The sequence below is a fragment of the Manis pentadactyla genome, chromosome 6 (assembly GCF_030020395.1).
Source record: "Manis pentadactyla isolate mManPen7 chromosome 6, mManPen7.hap1, whole genome shotgun sequence".
In the NCBI taxonomy this organism is placed as follows: Eukaryota; Metazoa; Chordata; class Mammalia; order Pholidota; family Manidae; genus Manis; species Manis pentadactyla.
Window position 1 is genome coordinate 7,222,692 of NC_080024.1, and position 18,345 is coordinate 7,241,036.

The 18,345-nt window shown below is 44.1% G+C and overlaps 1 protein-coding gene across 5 annotated transcripts in view; it reads right to left on the minus strand.

Moving 5' to 3' along the window:
• The window catches only part of DIS3L2 (DIS3 like 3'-5' exoribonuclease 2), a 372,410-nt gene that overhangs the window by 121,535 nt on the left and 232,530 nt on the right, over positions 1–18,345 (minus strand). For all 5 annotated transcript variants that reach the window (XR_005030205.2, XM_057503433.1, XM_036912160.2 and 2 more), the window contains one exon: positions 12,720–12,799. Coding sequence is in view for 4 of the 5 variants with exons in the window: in XM_057503433.1 (XP_057359416.1) it covers positions 12,720–12,799 (80 nt within the window). In the remaining variant the exon portion in view is untranslated. The remainder of the gene's footprint in view (positions 1–12,719; positions 12,800–18,345) is intronic.

An 18,345-nucleotide genomic window follows, 5' to 3' on the forward strand; every position in this document is an offset into this window, starting at 1 on the left:
AGTGTGGAGACAGGTCAGGGCGTAGGTGGGCCTGGATCTGGGGGCAGGGGAAAGCAAGCCACTTTTGATGCTTTATGTTACTCTGCAGATCTTTCTTTGGTAACAAAGTGGTAACAAGTTCTGTCAGCTCATAAAGTCATTGAGCAGAGGAAGGGGTGATTAGTAAGGAAGAAGTGGATGTTCAAGGGGACACCATCTGTGTGGTCCCTCTGCCTTCCCCATCTGGGAATCCCTCCTCTACTGCTAACCTTTGGGAATCTGAGTTTCCTTTATCAAGAAGAAGGCTGTGGGTCAGCATGGATCATATTTCAAAGAGTCAGGAGCTCCTGGACGGTGTGAGGAAAGCTGGGGCAGAAACCTTAGGTCCTATGCAGGGAACATTCCATCTTCTGGGTGGAAGACTATGATAGGGTAAACTCGCCATGAGGAGGCAGGTAACTCACTCATCATTCAGGCATTCACAGGAAGCATAACACCAGGTATTTTCTGATTTATGCCTGTCATCTGGCCACTGATCTGAGAGAGAAGGGTAGGAGGTGGTATTTAAAATTTCCAAATGTTTTCTTAAGTTAAACACATTTCTGTACTCCTTATTTAATTGTACTATGATCCAAGAACATGATCTGTATGACAATTGACTTTTGAAATATGCTTAATGGTTTAATACAAAGTCAATTTTTATAGTCTGTGTACTGAAGAACAATGTGTAATCTTCATTTGTGGGTATCACATTCTAGATATGGTTATTAGAACTAGCTTAATTGTTAACTTTGTGGTTCAAATTTTATATAGTTTTACTAGATTTCTTGTTTGTTTGGACTATCATTTCCTGGGAAAGGCATTAAATTAACCTACTCTGATGTTGAACTTACCAATTTCTCCTGTATTTCTTTCAACTGTTGTTTTATATGTTTTGAAGCTATATTTTTTGATAATATATGTTTAGACAATATATTTTCCCAATGAATTGACCCTTCTAACTTAGTGACTTTCTTTCCATTTAGTAATGTTTTTTATCTTAAAAGCTATTTATCAGACATTAATTGAAAATACCCTAGCTTTCTTTCACTTTGTACATTACTGGGATAGCTTTTTCTACCTTTCAAATTTTAATCTTTGTGTCTTCATGTTTTAAGTATGACTGTTACATAAATAGCATATAGCCAGGTTTACATAGTCTAACAGTCTTTGCTTTTTAACTATACAGTTAACTTTGATCCGCTTATTAATTTTTTTGGCACCTTAATATGTGCTTTTTATTTGTTCTGTTTCTCTTTCTTTTTTTCCCTGTCATGTCTTTTAGATTGAGGTGCTTTTGTTTTTCTTATTCTATTTGCCTCTCTCTACTAGTTTGGAAGTTATTTACTGTATTTCTATAATACTTGAAAGATATTTTGAAGTGTTTATGGGACATGAACAGTTAAATATAATAGGCATAGTATAAAATATAAAGTAATGCAGAAACTGAATAATAAAAAGCATATTTATATTTCAAATTCTATTCCAAAGTTAAATCCTAACATGCCAATTTTTTTTCAAACAATTAATGGTTTTTGGAAGAAGACTTTGTCCTGACAATTAATAGCACTCTAATACAAGAAAAATAAAATGAGATCTAATAGCTGTGTTTGATCTTTTGTGTCTACTTTTTAAGACTCCCATTTGGCAGGGCCAAAAGCAGAAGCAGGAACTTTTCTTATTCAAGTAAATCAATTATGTTTTTCACCATGACTTGCATGAAAGGCATGGTAGAGTTTGGTCGTCTTGCGTTTTCTTATGGGGAATAGAAAAGTCTTCTATGATTACAGTTATAATAGATAATTCCCATTTTTTGGTTCAGTTAGTACTTGTACCCACAGTATACATTCATACAGAAAGTCATCTTATGCTTCCCCATATATCTGAACATTTGTGAAGCTAATCTTCATAGGCTTAAAATTTCACCTTCTCTAATGTAGGTACTTAATGCTATAAATTGTCCTCCATGGATTGTTTTAGCTGCCTCCTTGCATGTTTCATGACATTTATGTACAATTACATTTACTAGAACTTTATCTTTGGCAAATTTTTAAGGCTTTCGTTGATGGTTAACTCCTCCAGAAAGAATGTACCTATGATTTTTCCCAGCTTCTGGAAACACTGTCTATCTGGTGGCACTTTAAATAAATACTTGGATTGCAATTTTATAGACCATGAAGATAGTGTATTAACTTAGGTCTTGGGCAAACTGTCTGGGTCACTAGGTATCTGAAGACGCCATTAAGTCAGCTATTTTAGTGCATGCATCCTTCTTTGGTTATTTGCTTTTGTTTTACTCCTGGCTTCTAAGGACTTGCCGTACTTTTGTGCCAGCTCAACCATACATTTTTAAAATATGCATCATTTTAAAGAGTTTTATTAAAGAAGGGTTTTTCAGGCTACCATTCTATAATATTACCAGAAATGTAAGCCCTATACCAAATATTGTATATAATATTTTTGTGCTTTTTAAAAAATACTTGTGCATTTTTCTGAGCAGAGTCCATAGCCACTGTAAAATGCTCAAGGGATCTGTGACCCTAAAGAGATTAAAACCACTACCATACATTCTATTTCAGCCTTATGCAAACTAAAATAGCAGATTTTACCTGATGTTTTACAGATCTCCAGGTGAGAGAAAATTCTGTTGATAATCATTTAAAGTTGACTTTCATTCTCAAAATGTCACCAGATTTCTACATTTTGATATTTCCTTGGCATGGTCTCCATATACCAACCTAACCTCCAAATGTTCCCAAAGGAGGGAAATGATAAACAAACTTACTTCAACTTTAATGTCTCAACACAGCATTAGTTAAGACCTATCTGCTACCAAAGGTATACTTAGATTTTTGTGATACCAACTTACTATTTCTCTAAACCAATGGATAGAGAAGCATCTTGCCACTGCAGATGTATTTGGTTGTTAACAAGCCTTTTCTTAACTAGCAAGCCTTTTACCAAAATTATTAAAGGGGAAAAAAATCTGTTTTTTATATCACAAACTGGTTTTGTTTATTTTGTTTCGCTATCATGTTAGGTAAGGTTCATTCAGGCAGCCAATTTTATCAGAAAATTAGCTCTCACTGGATTTGGAAACGGCAAGGATACAGACAGGAGGGAGATGGAGAAAAATGACAAACTAAAACCGTGAGACAAATTGCTGTGGAATAAGAAGAGCAGTGCAGGCCGTGACCGAGACTGAAGCAAGCAAACAGTGGGGAAGACTTTGCCTGAGCGAGGCCAATTCCCAGAGACAGAATTAGGTGATCTCGCACTACCACTGAGACATGATGAGACAGACTGGCTCAGCTGTGATAAGGGAAAGGAAACAGACCTGTTTTAGAAAAGCACATGAAATAGGTGTGTATATCAGCATATAAGCCCATAGGCAACCCATAACAAGAGGATAGAAGCACGGTGGAAATAAAAGAGGCAAGGCAAGAAACAAGACAGAGTGAGCGCTGAAGCCAGGCTGCCTGGTTAGACTGACTAGATAAAACTGTTTTAAATACAGGGTACCATGCATGATACTCAGGATATAGAGATATCCAAGGAGACAAGGAAAAAGTGGAAAAAAATGTAGAAGCAATGATGTTTATTGCTGCATTAGAGACATGAAGAAAATGTGCCAATAGCATAGGAACAATTCATTCTGTCAGAGTGAAAGGAAAGCTCTGCAGAGGTCTGTCTTACTCTTGAAGGGGATTTCATCTGACACAGACGTGGGTAGGGAGGCCAGGCATTCTAAAGAGAGGACAAAGGCAAGCAGAGGCTCAGAGGTAGGATGTGCAGAGTGCCATGGATATGCAGAGTGTGGAGTGCCCAGATGCCATTAGGGATTCTGTGTGAGTGTGTGCGTGCATGTGTGTGTCTGTCTGTCCGGAGGTGAGGAAGGTGGGAAAGGAGACTGGGAACTAATCTGAAAGGGCTTGGACAAAGCTTCACTAAATAATGAAGCTTTGGACCATATCCATAGTTACAAGAAGATTTTCAAGCAGAAAATTGACATGATATGGTCCTTGTATGTACATGATAGAAAAGACAACTGGGTAGCAAGGTGGAGGGTGGCCAGGGAGGACGTAGGGAACAAAATTATTGAAAAGGCCATGACAACAGGGTAGAGAAAAGAGGAATTAAATGTCATTCCAGGATTCCTTAAAACAAAAACAAAAAACTCTGGTTGACTAGGTGACAAGTGATGTCTTTATAAAAGGAGGGGACAGAGAGAAAACAGGCCCAGAGGGGAAGCAATGTCCCGGCACCCTGTGCCCACCATGCTCTCCCTCCCAGCAAACCCCCAAATTTGGATCATTGCAACTTCTGCTCCCACAGCTGAGGCTGAGCGTTCTTGAAGAAAAGCATCCAGACTTGGTAGTACGCCACACTCGGCACACCTGAAGGGTGCTGGGAACTGCTCTGCGTGCTGTTTCCAGTCTCCCCCTGCCCTCGCCCTCTCACTAGGCCCCTCCCCACCTGCCCTCGGCAGGAAGTTGGCTTCCTTCCAGGTTAAAGCAGCTATTATCAGGGGTGAGCTCTCAGCAGAGGCCCATGCCCTATGTCTTGTCTCTGTATCTCAAAAGAAGAGATGCTCACCTTCCACGTCTTGGCCTCACTTTCTACTTATACTCTGAATTCACTGCCACCTTGTTCTTTAGGACCTTGCAAACAAATCAATTCCTCTCATTCCTATATTTTCAATTTCTCCTTTTCCAAAGGCTCTTATCTTTCAATATATAAACATGTTAAAATCACTTCCATCTTAAAAACAAAGAAAAAGCCTCCTCCGACCCTGCCTCCCTGTCTCCCATGTCCATCCCAGCCAAACTTCCCATGGAAAGCAATCTCCATTCCTGGTTTCCACTCCCTCCTCCACCGCCAGCAGCCTGGCTTCCCCTCCCAGAAGCCAGTGACACTATTCCACCAAGGCCACCAGTGACATTCCAGCTGCCAAACCTGAAGACTTTTACATGTTCTCCTCTACCTGCTTCACGATGCTTCACCATTCAGCCCGCTCTGCCTGCCTTCCCTCCTTCTCTGCTTTGCCTCCGCTCTCTCTGGCCTCATCCTCTTGGTTATTCTGTCGGGCACTTTCCCAGGGGTCCAGCCTAGTCTTCCTCTCAGTCTGTGACTTCTCCTGGGCCACCTCTCCAGCCCATGCACTGAGGACTCCCCAGTCTCCATCTCCAGCCCAACTCCTTTACTTGTCCCCTTGGTAATTTCTACCTGACTTTCTCTCAGGGACTACCGATTAAACCTGTGCTTAACTCATCTCACGCTCTTTCCCCCGAAAACCAGCTCTCCTCAACATTTCTCATTGAATGGAATCATGTGCTACCCAGTGCCCAAGCCAGAAACTTGGATGACCTTTTAGATTCTTGCCTGCCTTACAGTATCAAAAGTTTATTAACTCCTTCCTTCCTTCCTTCACTAACAAACATTGCCATGTGTAGGTAACACACAGTGCTTGGGGCACTCAGGGTTCAGCAGTAAACAAAATGACGCCCCTGATCTCATAGTGCTTGCTGCCCAGTGGGCCAGACCAAGACAGGCACCTGAAAGGAAATGAAGGCGGAGGAGAGGAAGAGAAGACTGCGGCAGTGGGGGTGGTGAGGAAGGGCCTCCTCGAGATGATGTTAGAGCAGAACCTAAGGGTGGGGGGACCTCGGAGGAAGGGGGAGGCGGGGCAGCCCGGCACGTCCGAGGGCCGACAGGGAGGCCCCGCGGCTGGAGGAGAGCGAGCAGACACAGGCTGCGGGGAACATGGTTGGAGAGGCGGAGACAGCAGTAGGTCATGGTAAGGGCCCGGGCTTCTATCCTCAGTGGGACAGGAAATCTTGGAGGGAGAGGAACAGGGGAATGACCGGATTGGGTCTACATTTTATAAGACCTGCCTTGGCTCCAATGTGGGGGGAAGAAAGGGCAGACACCAAAGACCAGTTAAGACACCAAGTCCTGCCCCGATTTCCTTTCCTGGCTAATTCCTCCCCCCGTTCTGGCTCCGCTGCCTCTGCCTCGGTTGGGGCACTTGCCACCTCTTACCACGACCATTTTAATGCGGCTGCTCTAACCCAGCGTCCTCACTGCTGCCAGTGATCTCTCCAACTGACAATTTGGATCCCGACCCCCGCCTGCTGAAAACTCCTTGCTTAGCTTTACACTCAAGATAAAATTCCTGCTCCTTAACAGGGCCTGCGAGACCCTCTCCTGACCGACTTCCCAAGCTCCTCCTGCCCCACCAGGTTTCAGCCACACAGACTTTTGCTTCCTTCTGGCACCAAAGTCATTGTACCTCAGGCCTCCACACACTCTATTCTTTTGGTCCAAAATGTTCTTTCTTCCCACCCTTTGTCTGACTCACTCCCACTGATTCTTCGAGTTTGGGTTAAAATGTTTCTGTCCCTGGCCCTGCTCCCACATCTAAATTATGGGCCATCCCCACATTTACTTGTTTAATGTTAATGTTATAACCTGGGGAGGATACGAAGCTTGGCAAGTGTTTTCCTCTACAATATATCTAGCACAGAGCACAGAGCTTGGCCCTGAAGCACATATCTTTTTTTTAATTATTAAGGTATCATCGATATACACTCTTATGAAGGTTTCACAAGAAAAACAATGTGGCTATTACATTCACCCTTATTATCGAGTCCCCCCCGTGCCCCAGTGCAGTCACTGCCATCCGTGTAGTAAGATGCCCCAGAGTCCCTGTTTGTTTTCTTTGAGCTACACTGTCTTCCCCGTGAGCCCACACACACCATGTGCACCAAGCACCTAAAGCACATTTCTTGAGTGGATGCTGTTGCTCTCCAAGTCAGAATGCTGTCTTCTCCCTACAATCTAAACTTTCTCTCAGGGCGAGAAAGAATTCCTGATCTCACCCGACTTTATCTACAACTATCACCCAACTTGAACCTCAGGCTCTAGGTATTCTAAGCTTTGTGTGATTCCCTCCAAAATACCAAGCTTCTGCCTCCCTGTGGGACTTGGCCCACACCCTCCCCTCTGCCTTCCCCTCCTGAGCGCCTGCAAACACCAGCAACCATTTGCTGAGCCTACTCTGAGTCTTGCATCTGAGGCACTGAATGCAGGGCAGCTAGAACGAAACAAGGTTAGCCAGCCAACAGTACTTAGCGGGTGATGAGCGGTGAGGAAGAGGTCAAGCAGGGAGGTGGAGAGGAGGTGGGGGGCGGTGGAATCAGAGGCGGAAAGGCCGGGGAAGGCGACCAGTCAAACTTCCCATGCAGCTCTCCGGGGAAAGGGCTCTGGAGGCAAAGGAAATACAAGCGTACAGGCCGAAGAACATGGCATGAAGGGGGCCAGCGCAGAAGGCCTGCAGACCCCCATGAAGAGGCAGGCAGAGAAGAGTTAGCGAAGACAGCTGGAGAAAAGCAGTCTGAAAAGCAGAACCACGAGCGAGCAGGGCCCTCTGAGTCCAAGGAAGAGCGAGTTTCAAGGGGAAAAGCAGACCAGAAGCCAAATGCTACACAGATGTTTGGTGAACTGAGGTCAGGGCAACCCGTGTCCGTGAACTTCTGGAAGCAACGCGGCACAGGGACTAGGACCAAACGGGCAGAGAGAGCGGCAGCAAGCACAGCTCTTTCAGGGCGTCTTCGTGGACCAGGGGAGGTGCAAGCCCCTGAGGAGCAGCAGGGCAGGGAAAGGTTTCACAGGACGGCGGCGACATCCACATGGTGAGGAGGAAGCCAGGCCAGAGGGGAATGAGAAGGCGCAGAGGTGGGAGGCTGGCGGGGTGATCTGCCCAGAGGTGAGCGCAGAGCCCAGGGCGAGTCTAGCCTGCTGGCGGGGATCAGCTTGAGCGTCTCCCACCCGCCAAGCTCCACGACTCTCGTGCGCCCTCTTCCTTCCCAGGAGCAGATCCGGAGACTTCAGCTCAGCTCTTTGCTCTTTAAAACTACTACTAAACACTCCATTCCTCAGGTTCTGTGGTCCAAACCTGGAACCCGGGGGCACAGTCTCCAGCTCCTACTTCTGCACTGCCTATAAAGGCCGTGAGCCACGACAAGAAACTCTCAGCAGGGGACAAATAAAACCACATGGGGAAGTTACAGTTTCAGAATTCTATGAAATTCATACAGATTTTGGTCCTAGTATCTTGTTCCCATTCCCTGGGACACAGCTCCCAGCCCATCCTCCTCAGGGAAGGGAACGCCATGCAACCAGGAAGACAACAGGGCAGCCCAGGCAGGAGAGCGGTGCCCCCTACAGCAGAAAAGGCAGCTAGCATTCCCGAGGCCCCTCACGCTGGACGATACCCATTTATCTCAGCATTTTCTTATTTCCAGATAGTAGGACAAATCCTTCTTTTCTTGAGTCAGGTGGCTGACTCTGTAGGGAAGGAAAATAGGAGCAGGTGGCTGGACAGAGGGGTGTGCTCTTTGGGTGGGAGTTTTGTGGTTCAGAGATGAAAGCAGCAGGGAAGAGAGACAAACAAGAGGGGTGTCAGTCCCTATGGGCATCCAGCCCAAGCATCCCACCAAGACTTCTGCTATGCTGTGGTTAAGACTAAGGTAAACTCCTCACAAAGCTCCGAGGATGAATGGATTTGTTTGTTTATTTTTATTCATTCATCTATTCACTCATTTTCCCCCAGTGGCTTTTAGTATATTCACAAAGTTGTGCAACTACCTAATTCCAGAATATTTTCATCTCTCCAGAAAGAAACCCCAAACCCATTAGCAGTCATTCTCCATTCCCCCTGTCTTCCTAGCCCTAATTCTTTCATTTCTCAGGCCTGGTTAGGATAATCCTGCCATGTATAATGGCAGAGCACTCATTAGAGAATAAAACATTAGAAAAACAAGACACTTCTGAAGCAGATAACATTGATCTCTTGTAGGATCTGTTGTAAGTCTGAATAAAGGTGACTTGTCTGGCTGACAGTTTCCTGTCTCAGATACTAAAGCAAAGCAACAAGGCATGTTTAACTGAACTGAATGGATGACTATTACTCTGGCCTCAGGTCTGCACATTAAGGAGAAAGTGGCCAGGAGAGTCCCATGCCATGCCCCGACAGCAAGGCAGAGGTCCGCCTACAGGCTACAATATGCCTTAGACCTCATGATGGTAGAAATGATTCCATGACATGGGAAATGGGCTCAAACTTCAACAGCTATGGTACATGGAGAATTATAGGAAGCTTAGCTGAGAGGCTGTGACTCAGAAATACATGATAGCTGTTATCTAGTACATGACAGGTCATCATTTGAGAGATAGGACTTGTTCTGTGGGGTCCCCAGAGGCACAAATGGGACCAATGGGTGGAAAATTGCAGGAAGACAACCATAGTTCAGATCATTACAAGGAAGGATTTCCTAGTAGTCACACAATCTTAAGGCCTAATGGGCTGCCTATAAGGTAGAGAGTTAAAATGCAATCTGGATATGCAGTAAGTGGATGCTGTAGAAGTAATTTGAAAAACAGGATGATGTGACAACTGTGGCATTCCCATACGAGTGGTGAGGTCAACTGTGAGGTGTGTTGCAAGTGATCTGTTACATTAATAAAACACTGGAGTGTGTGACTTACTGTCTTTAGATTTTGGGCTATCATTACAACACCGCTCTTATTCACTTGCATTATTAAATATTTTCTTGAGCAAAAGTGAAAGAAACAGTTAAAGTTAGTGGGTTAGGTAATGCTCATGGGAATGTTCCACTCAAGTGTGTTTATAGGCTGTAGGAGGCAGAAAATTACCAGGCTGGATGACTAGTAGACCCCCTTGCAAGGATGAGAGTCCTTGAGGCAGGGGGCACCCCCTCCTCAGCCTTCCAACCTAATCATGACCTACTAGAGAACAGGTGTGGTGGGTTTCTGTAGAATGTACCTGAAGACTGTAATGTCTAACTCCCATACCTATGGGAGATACTGGTAACAAGTCCTGGGGGTACATCTAAACTTGGAAGGGAGACTGAAGACTAAATAAGTTTCTTTGTTGGCATGTTTTATTTTCACAGAAGAGTCATTCAGATGAATTCAATGAGACCAAAGGAACGTTCAACTTTCATATTTTCTTTAAATAAAAAGGGTTATAGATTACATAAATATATCCAGAAAACATTATTTGCTTTTTAAAACATTAAACATTTTTTCCTCTAAGCAAGAACTGACATGAACTGGTAACTAAGGGAACCTGAACTTAGCCAACCTCACCCTATAACCCAAACTGGAATCAACTTTCACTTTTCATCCCTCTGGATAAATGGCCTTGGCAGAAACTGCTGTCACAAAGGCCAACTACAGAAGTGCCACCATAAAAACGCTTAACTGACCAACTCAGGGCTTTTCAGATTCTTCCCTGACTCCTTTTCTATGTCCTTTTTCTGAGGCTCTGCCAAATGACCAGATGTTAATTACTCCTCTGGGAATGCAAGAATAACCAAGCAGATAGAAGGCATCTGATCACCTGGTGCAGTGTGCTACTGGGCAGCCTGTGATTTCTGGCACCCCATAACTTTTTTTATTACAAATTTTTTTATTATAAAACTGTTATTACCACATTATAAAAATTTGCAAACTAGAGAAAAGAGAAAAATCACTTTATGATCCCATCATCCGAATAAAATCGTTTTTTGCATTTTGGTACACTGTCTACTTTTCTTAGTGCTCTCACAGTACATAGTTACATAGACTGCATATATTTAGCTTATTTGTACCCTGCCTCCTCTGGGAAGGATTTACAGCAGCTTATATAAATGCATATCATCAGACAGATAATCCCACGTAGACGCAGGTTTTCTCTCAACCAGCTTATCCTCTTGCGTTCTGGACTCTAACTTGTGGATTTCATCTCCTCATCATCCACGTTGAAACTTTTGCCCTGTCTTGGACTCTTTTTCCCTCAACTCCAACATCATTTGCCTTTGTGTCTTCTGTTATTACCCCTCCCTCACATCTGTCCTTCCTACCCCCAACAATACAGCCACCACTGCCAGGCCAGCTTCTTATTACCTATATCCCTAAACAATTACAATGTTTCTCTGCCTTTTCCTTCATCTTGTACTGTTAAATTACTTTCCTGATTTTGAGGGCTTTTCCTGAACAAGAGATAGAAAACAAGTGGTTTCCAGTTATCTGACAACATCCTTTGGTCGGAAAGGTACAAACATGTACAATTTGTTCCTAATCTACTTTTCCAGCCCTATCTTTTAACACTTCTCTACATGAAACCTCTGCTGGTAACCTGGCACCCTAGGCATGAAACACAGTGTACAGAGTGAGTGGGGTAGGATATGGGCTTGCTCCCTGGGGTCTCTGCAAGGGGAACATCATCCTGGCCAGCCGAGATGCAGTAATATTACTCGACCTATCCTTCTGCAAATAACAACTATGAACACGGACAAAATAAATGAGGCAAGTGTTTTCAAGCATTAGACTACAAGCAGAGCAGGGCTGTGAAGCTGGAGAGAAGGGAAATGCAGGGAGGGAAGCTCACATGGAGAGCAATACGCCCAAGCCTTTGCACTCCGCAGGTATGCTCGGAATACAGGAAACCAAGCCACTATTTGCTTTTTCAAGTAGGCTGCTCAAATTTTTACTTGAAAAATATATAATTCCTTAAAATTTCCATGGGAACTTTTCTCTCTTTTTGCTTTACCTTCTTTTCAATTTTCTTCAGTTGAAAATAGTGAGCAATCTTGCCTACAGTTTCAAGGAAGACTCCCACACAAGAAGATAAAAGTATTTTCAGGCAATAGTGTTTTCTGTTTCTCAGCCTTTCACCTACTAAGCTTCACTGCCAACTACAGTAGAGAAGAGATTACACCGTGAGCCTACGGAATTTTGCGTCAATGACATATGCGAACACCTATGCAATGTTTTAAAAGACTGGGCCACTGGGCCATCAGGCCATCGGGCCATCAACTCTTTGCAGCAGATTGAAATGACAAGGGTGGACACCCATCATGGGCAAGCCCTCAAAGCCCATTTTAGTGCCAAAGCTGTATGTGAGAGACTAAAGCCAAAGCAGTCACCCAGACAGCACCCTAGAGAGGGGAAAGGAGGGGCTGAAGACTGTAAGCAGCACATCTAAGGGGCATGAGAGAGAGGGCTGCTCAGGTTGGCTCTGCTCACCCCCACACACCTTCCCCTCCTCCCTGCTGGAGTATTCAAAGACCACTGGCCTCAAATCCCACTTTCTCCTGCTTAGCTCCGTGCCCAAAGAACGTTTACAGAGTCCTGAACAGCTGCCGGGCAGGTGAAGGCCTGCGGGGGGCAGCGGCTTCTCCAGCTCAGGCCTCGAGGGGCAGTACTCCAGCAAGGAGCTCTTGCCAGCTGAGCTGAGCACGCCTTTGGGTCACCTCACGCTGCGGTGAGGTTTGGGTAAAGAACTTCCTATGAGCAGAGCTCAGGGGCTTTATTCTGTATCATGACACCCAAACTGGAACTCCTGGGAGGGCCAAGGCCTGGAATTAATTCTGTCCTCACTGCTGCCTCTTCTGAGGCCTGAGAGGGGTCCCAGGGAGAGGCATTTCTTATTCTCACCTTCACCAAATCACCACAGGAACACAATCTTTAGGTCACATACTTGTACAGGGGGCCCAGGGGCCTATGACAAATCCAGGAACACAGCAAACCCAACCTTGCATATTACACTGCCTGGGGAGGACACGGCAGCCCACTGACTGCACAGGTCTGCGGACCACCTGCTACCTGGAATGGTACAGAAAGCTCCACCCTACCATCAGCGAGTGGCTTGCAGGAGAGGGCATCATCAAGGTCACGGGCAGTTGATGGGTCAATGGTGAAGACACAGTCTTTCCTAGGAAAAATTGAAGATACAGTTAGCAATGCCCCAAGTAACAGAAACTGTACCTCACAGACTACAGCTTGAACAACAGTTATTTTGCAAACATGCAAATGGTAGGCAAAGTGAAGAGTCACTTCTACAATGTTTCTGACAAGGGGATCTTTAGTAAAATATGAGATGGGGAAGAAACAAATGGGGGTAGAAAACAAGGCTCAAGACTGTCACTGAGTGCCTTTCTCTTCCTCTACATTTCCCTGATCCTCAGCTAGAGTAGGTGTACACAGGTGGAAGTGAGACAACATCCACGAAACAGGCTCCCCAGAAGACTACTGACAAGAGGGTGAGCCCCCCTGGCAAACTACTCTCCGATCTTCAGTGCTTACCTGCACTTCCCTTTTCTTCCAGGGCCGAGGGGAACCTGTCCTTCAAGGACCTATATGAGGATGATTTACTGTTCTTGCTCCTATCTTGCAAAAGTGGGCTATGCCAAGAACAAATCACCTGACTTGTGACATGGGGGACAGGACCCAAGAGTAAGTTTTGCAAAAAACTAGAGGCCATACAGAAGCCATAATACAATTCTACTTGGGAATAGCCCTAATCAGTATGTTCCTATAGAAAAATAGTCCACTTCCCCCAAGCTCATGTAATCAAGTATATCCTTTGCCATGTGTCTTCACACAGTATCCCTGTGCACGCTCTGAATTTGTGAAGCCCAGGACATTCTCATCTTGCTTTAGAGTTTCCCAAGTAACATGCCCTACCCAGACCACCCATTCCTACCACGTATCTACTGGTGAACTGCAGTCTGTCCTCTGTTCTCCACACCTACTGCCCTTCCCTCCCCAGGCCTGGAGGTTGGGGTGTCCTGCAAGAACCCCTTGCTCCCCATATGGCCCTTGAGTCAGTGCTCCCTGCCTCTACTGGATTCTTCCCAAGTTCTTCCTCTATTTCTGACAGGACCAGCAGGGCTGCTGCTGCCATTCCCCAATCTCCTGATTCGTTGGCACTGATGATGGCAGACAGGTCGACACTCAACACAATTAGACCGACTTTGTTCACAAAGACTTCCTCCTTGGGTCACTCCTCTGCTCATAACCTCCCCAAAGCCACAGAGGCTGCTCTGGGCACTGGTGGGCAAAGCTCTCAGGGCCCTCCTTCATCTTTTCCCTTACTGCTCATCTCCCTTCCTCCTAATAACCCAGACAGCCCTCTCTGATCCCTCACACTGATCATCTCACCACAATACCTTGATTCTAAGATAGTATTGATTCCAAGATGCACTATCAATTCAACAATAATTTTTTTGGGAAGTAACTCCCAACACATTAAATACGCACATCGATTTTAACGTACTTCAGTATTTCAGACATATCCAAATGTTAAAAAAAACCTCTTAATTGATAAGTAGATAGATAGACAACCAAACTATGGTATGTTTATACAATAGAATACTATCTCAGCAACAAAAAGAAACAAATTACTCATACACACAACTTGGAAAAATCTCAAAGGTATTAAGTTAAGGAAGTTACTCTCATAAGCTTATATAACTTATGATTCCATTTATATGACATTCTCAAAAAGACAAAATTATATGTCAGAGAGCAGATCAGTAGTGGCCAGAGGCTAGGGAAGGTGTGACTATAAAGGGGTGCTTGTTCTGGGGAAACAGAACTTTCCTGTATCTTGAGTGTGGTGGTGGTTAGTTAAATCTATATATCTTAAACTTCATAGAACTACACAACAAATAAAAGGCAATTTTATTGTTTATTAATTTCAAAATTAAATATTTTAAATGTGTTTTTTGAATCAAGGAAAGTACAAAAATATGTTAATTGTTAATAGAGTTGATCCATGGGTACAGGAATTATGGATTAATTTTTTTATACTTGTCCATATTTTTTAAATTGTTCACTACAATTATGTATTTCTTTTTTAAATGGAAAAAATGGGTGCTGTAAAGAATCTCCCACCATCAAAAAATAATTATCCATCACAAACACAATACAGCTTATAAGTGTGTTTAGTCATCTTATAGACTCATATTGTGTAATAGTCAATAGCTTTAAAAATTACTAATCTGGTGATACTACGAACTCACAGGTACACTACCAGAAGAGGGTGGGGAAAGGCAGGTACCACTCTGGTGGAAGGAACAAGAACATTTAGAGCACAGCCCCAGGAAGAGTGGTTTATCAGGGGATCTGCTCTTCTCACTAATTACTTCAAGAAGAGGCACACACAATGTGGGGAACTAAATGTTGAGGTCTCAGGATATAAAGAAATAATTTCTGTGCCATTATATGAGGTCATATTATGCCAGTGTGCCAAAGGAAAAGAGAAACACTCACGTCCCCTGGAAAGCAACCTCCCTGAAGACTGTCCCAGTGCTACGAACAGAGGCTGTCACTGACAAGTGTTCACTGAATGAATGCATGCATGCTGACAGGAAGAGAGAGCGAGGTGAAATTAATCCTGACACCACAGTAATGGACTCAAAATTGGTGAGGATCTTGACCTTGATTCACAAGGTAAGGAAGGGATTGTCTGCTTCCTGTTCCTTTCTGTATCCCCCATAAAAGCTAGCAAAATGCTTTATAAATACGGAGTACTCAATAAACACTTGTTGAACTGACACTGAAATGTCAGACTTGGCGGTAGGAACATTTTGGTCCTTTTTCATCACACTGACATCATAAGCTGAAAGGATATCCCTCTAGTCAAAAATCAAACAGAACACTCTGTTAGCTCAGTGACTGACACAATTTACTGGTTTACTTGGATAATTGACTAGGAAGTTATGTTTTCTTAAATTAAACAGCTCTGGGTATTCTGACTTTTATTTCTATGAATGAGTGATAATTTTATTTCTATGAATGAGTGAAAACTATGAATGTTTTCCAGCCTCAAATTGATACAGCCATATGTGACAGAGTAAGACTCTACGCTTCAGTTATTAGTTTGTTAATATCTTTGAGAGGACCTACAAATTGTGTCTGAGAAAAATCTTAGACTGGCCTATAAGTGTTAATATGAATTCTCTACTACTTTTTCTTTTTACAATCTTAAACCAAAAACATAAAAGTCTAAATTAAAACAACTGTGATTAAATCGGTTTGGGACACACTGAGCCAGTTTCTAAATTGTAAGACTCCTCAGAGCCTTGAATATGCTGGTATCATAAAGTTCTTGCCAGACCCATTTGACCTTGGCAATTTTTTGTGACAGAGCATCTCCCAGACTCAAGGTTCCTCAGGAAAGTACCCTTTGAGAAGTGATGAGCTGCAATGAAACACCCTGCCCAGGCCTCCAGCGGAGTCCTTGACCTGGATATGGTCTTGCCACCAAGCCTATCCCAAGGGCCACTGCAGAAGCCAACAAAATGGCTATGCTATTGTAGGGAAGCTGAGGGCCTTGCCCATTTTATCACTCAGTGTCCCCTTTATAAGCACTTATGGGAGAAGTTTATGACATTCAAAGACACACTCTTCTTCTCTGGAGCTGATGGTTTGTTTGAATCTGACAGACATATGAACCTTATCCTTTCACATTTCTCTCTTTGCTTTGACTACTAGGAAACTCAGAAAAACACTGATTTGCTTCAAGAGGATCTTATTTATAGTTGGAACTTTGTGAACTAACCTTTATCCTGGCTGTGCCTAATTTTCCTACTCACATACTCCTTTTGCCCATATCCTAATTCTTAAAAAATTCACTACATTTTATGTGTATGTGCAAGCTGCCTTAAATCACTATCATAAAAAGCAGGGTATAGATAAATACATATGTATACTGAGGGGTTACAGTATTTCAGAATCATGAGTTCAGGGATGCTGAAACAAAAAGACATTCAGCATGGGCTACTAAGAAAACTAACTTCTAGACAGAGTAAAACTTGGAGAGCTCTCAACAAGTATTTGTACTGTAGCAGTGGACTCCAAACTTGCTCTTCACTATGGAAAATTGGGAGAGGCAAGGGAACAGTGAGTGACCCTGACAAACCCCAGCCCTCCGTGATGCGAGCCAGCGATTTAATCTGTTGTCATCGCCACAATTACAAATCCGCCACGATGTGGTGCATGAGAGCTCCTTCTGGTTATGGGCCACAGTGGCCAGGAGTCGCTGGCCTCAGCAGTGGGGAGTCCGGACCCACGGGGGTGATGCACCGTGCAGCTGTTACACTCTGTTAACATGCTTAGGATTTTACTGGCTCCTTTTCTGGAAGGCTTTGGTCTCACAACCTGCAGGGAGCAGCCTGGCCTGCCAGCTTTTAAAACCTGTGAGACCAAACATTTAAAGAGTTCCGCAACAATGGTTAGAAAGAAGCTAACCCTGACCCACAGAAACTGAAATGCCAGGTGGGGGAGGAATAGCCTGGGCTCCAGTTCGTGAGGCTGCAGAATTCCAATTCAGAGCAATGTTATGTAACCGAAATTTCCAAAGGCACGTGACTGAAGGGGGCTTAGTAAAACCTTTTAAAGTGACAGAAAGATTGTTTCACTCAAAGCCATTGGTCCGAGAGAAGAACACATGAAGAATAACTAAAGGTCTCTTTAATCCCTTAAGACTTGGGGGCCCAAATCCCAGGAAATAAAAGCACAGAAAGAATTTCTGTTCCTGTCACTCACACACTCTTCTTTTGACCCTGTGTCCTCTTCTCCCTCAGAGTACCAATAACTACCTCTTTGCAGCTGGACACAGCCACCTAGTCTCCACAGCAACATTTATTCACCACTTTGTCACTATTCACCTCACTGGATTGTGGCCCATGGCCCCCATCACATCACAAAAGTTCTCTCCCCAAGGTCATGGATGCTGCCAGGTTAATCATCTTAAAGCATGTGTCCTGTCAAAAACCCTCATCAACTCTTCATTGAGTAAAATAGAATTTCAGCTTAGAATTCAAAGTCGTTCATGATACAGCTTAACCTGTGTTTTTCCAGTTAGACTGCACACTCCCAAACATGTACCTTGTGTGCTAAACCCTTTTTTCCTCTATCTTCTCGTCTGTGAAACACTGCTCATGCTATCCTAACACTGGACCGTGACCCCACCCATCTCCAATGTTCGGACCTACCGAGCTTCTAAAGGTCTCACTGCAACATCATCTTTTTTTCAGGGGACCTTCATGACCCTATAGAGCGGAAGGCGCCTCCTCCCACTATCCTGCCCATCCCTGCAGCCTGCCCCCTCTGACGGCACTGGCCACTGCCCTCAGCATGCTGGTGGTTAGCTGTGCATGTGTCTGATCAGTTCAACAAGGCTAGGGGCTCCTCGAGGTTGGGCTTTGCTACTGGCCTGTCTCTATAGCCCCTGCAGCACACTGAAGGCACCCATGTAATGAACAACTGATGGATAAGTGAATGAAAAAATGACCCAAGGGTTTACTTTAGCACTTTTTCATTCCATTTTGCCACTGTGTCTTGGGAAATACATTCAGGATTAGAACTCATGACCTCCTGGTGTCTAACCCTGTGGTCACACCACAGTCTTATTGTTTCCAAGGGTGTCCTTTTCTGTCTTCATCCCATCTTCTTTTCTCAGAAAGCAGTGCT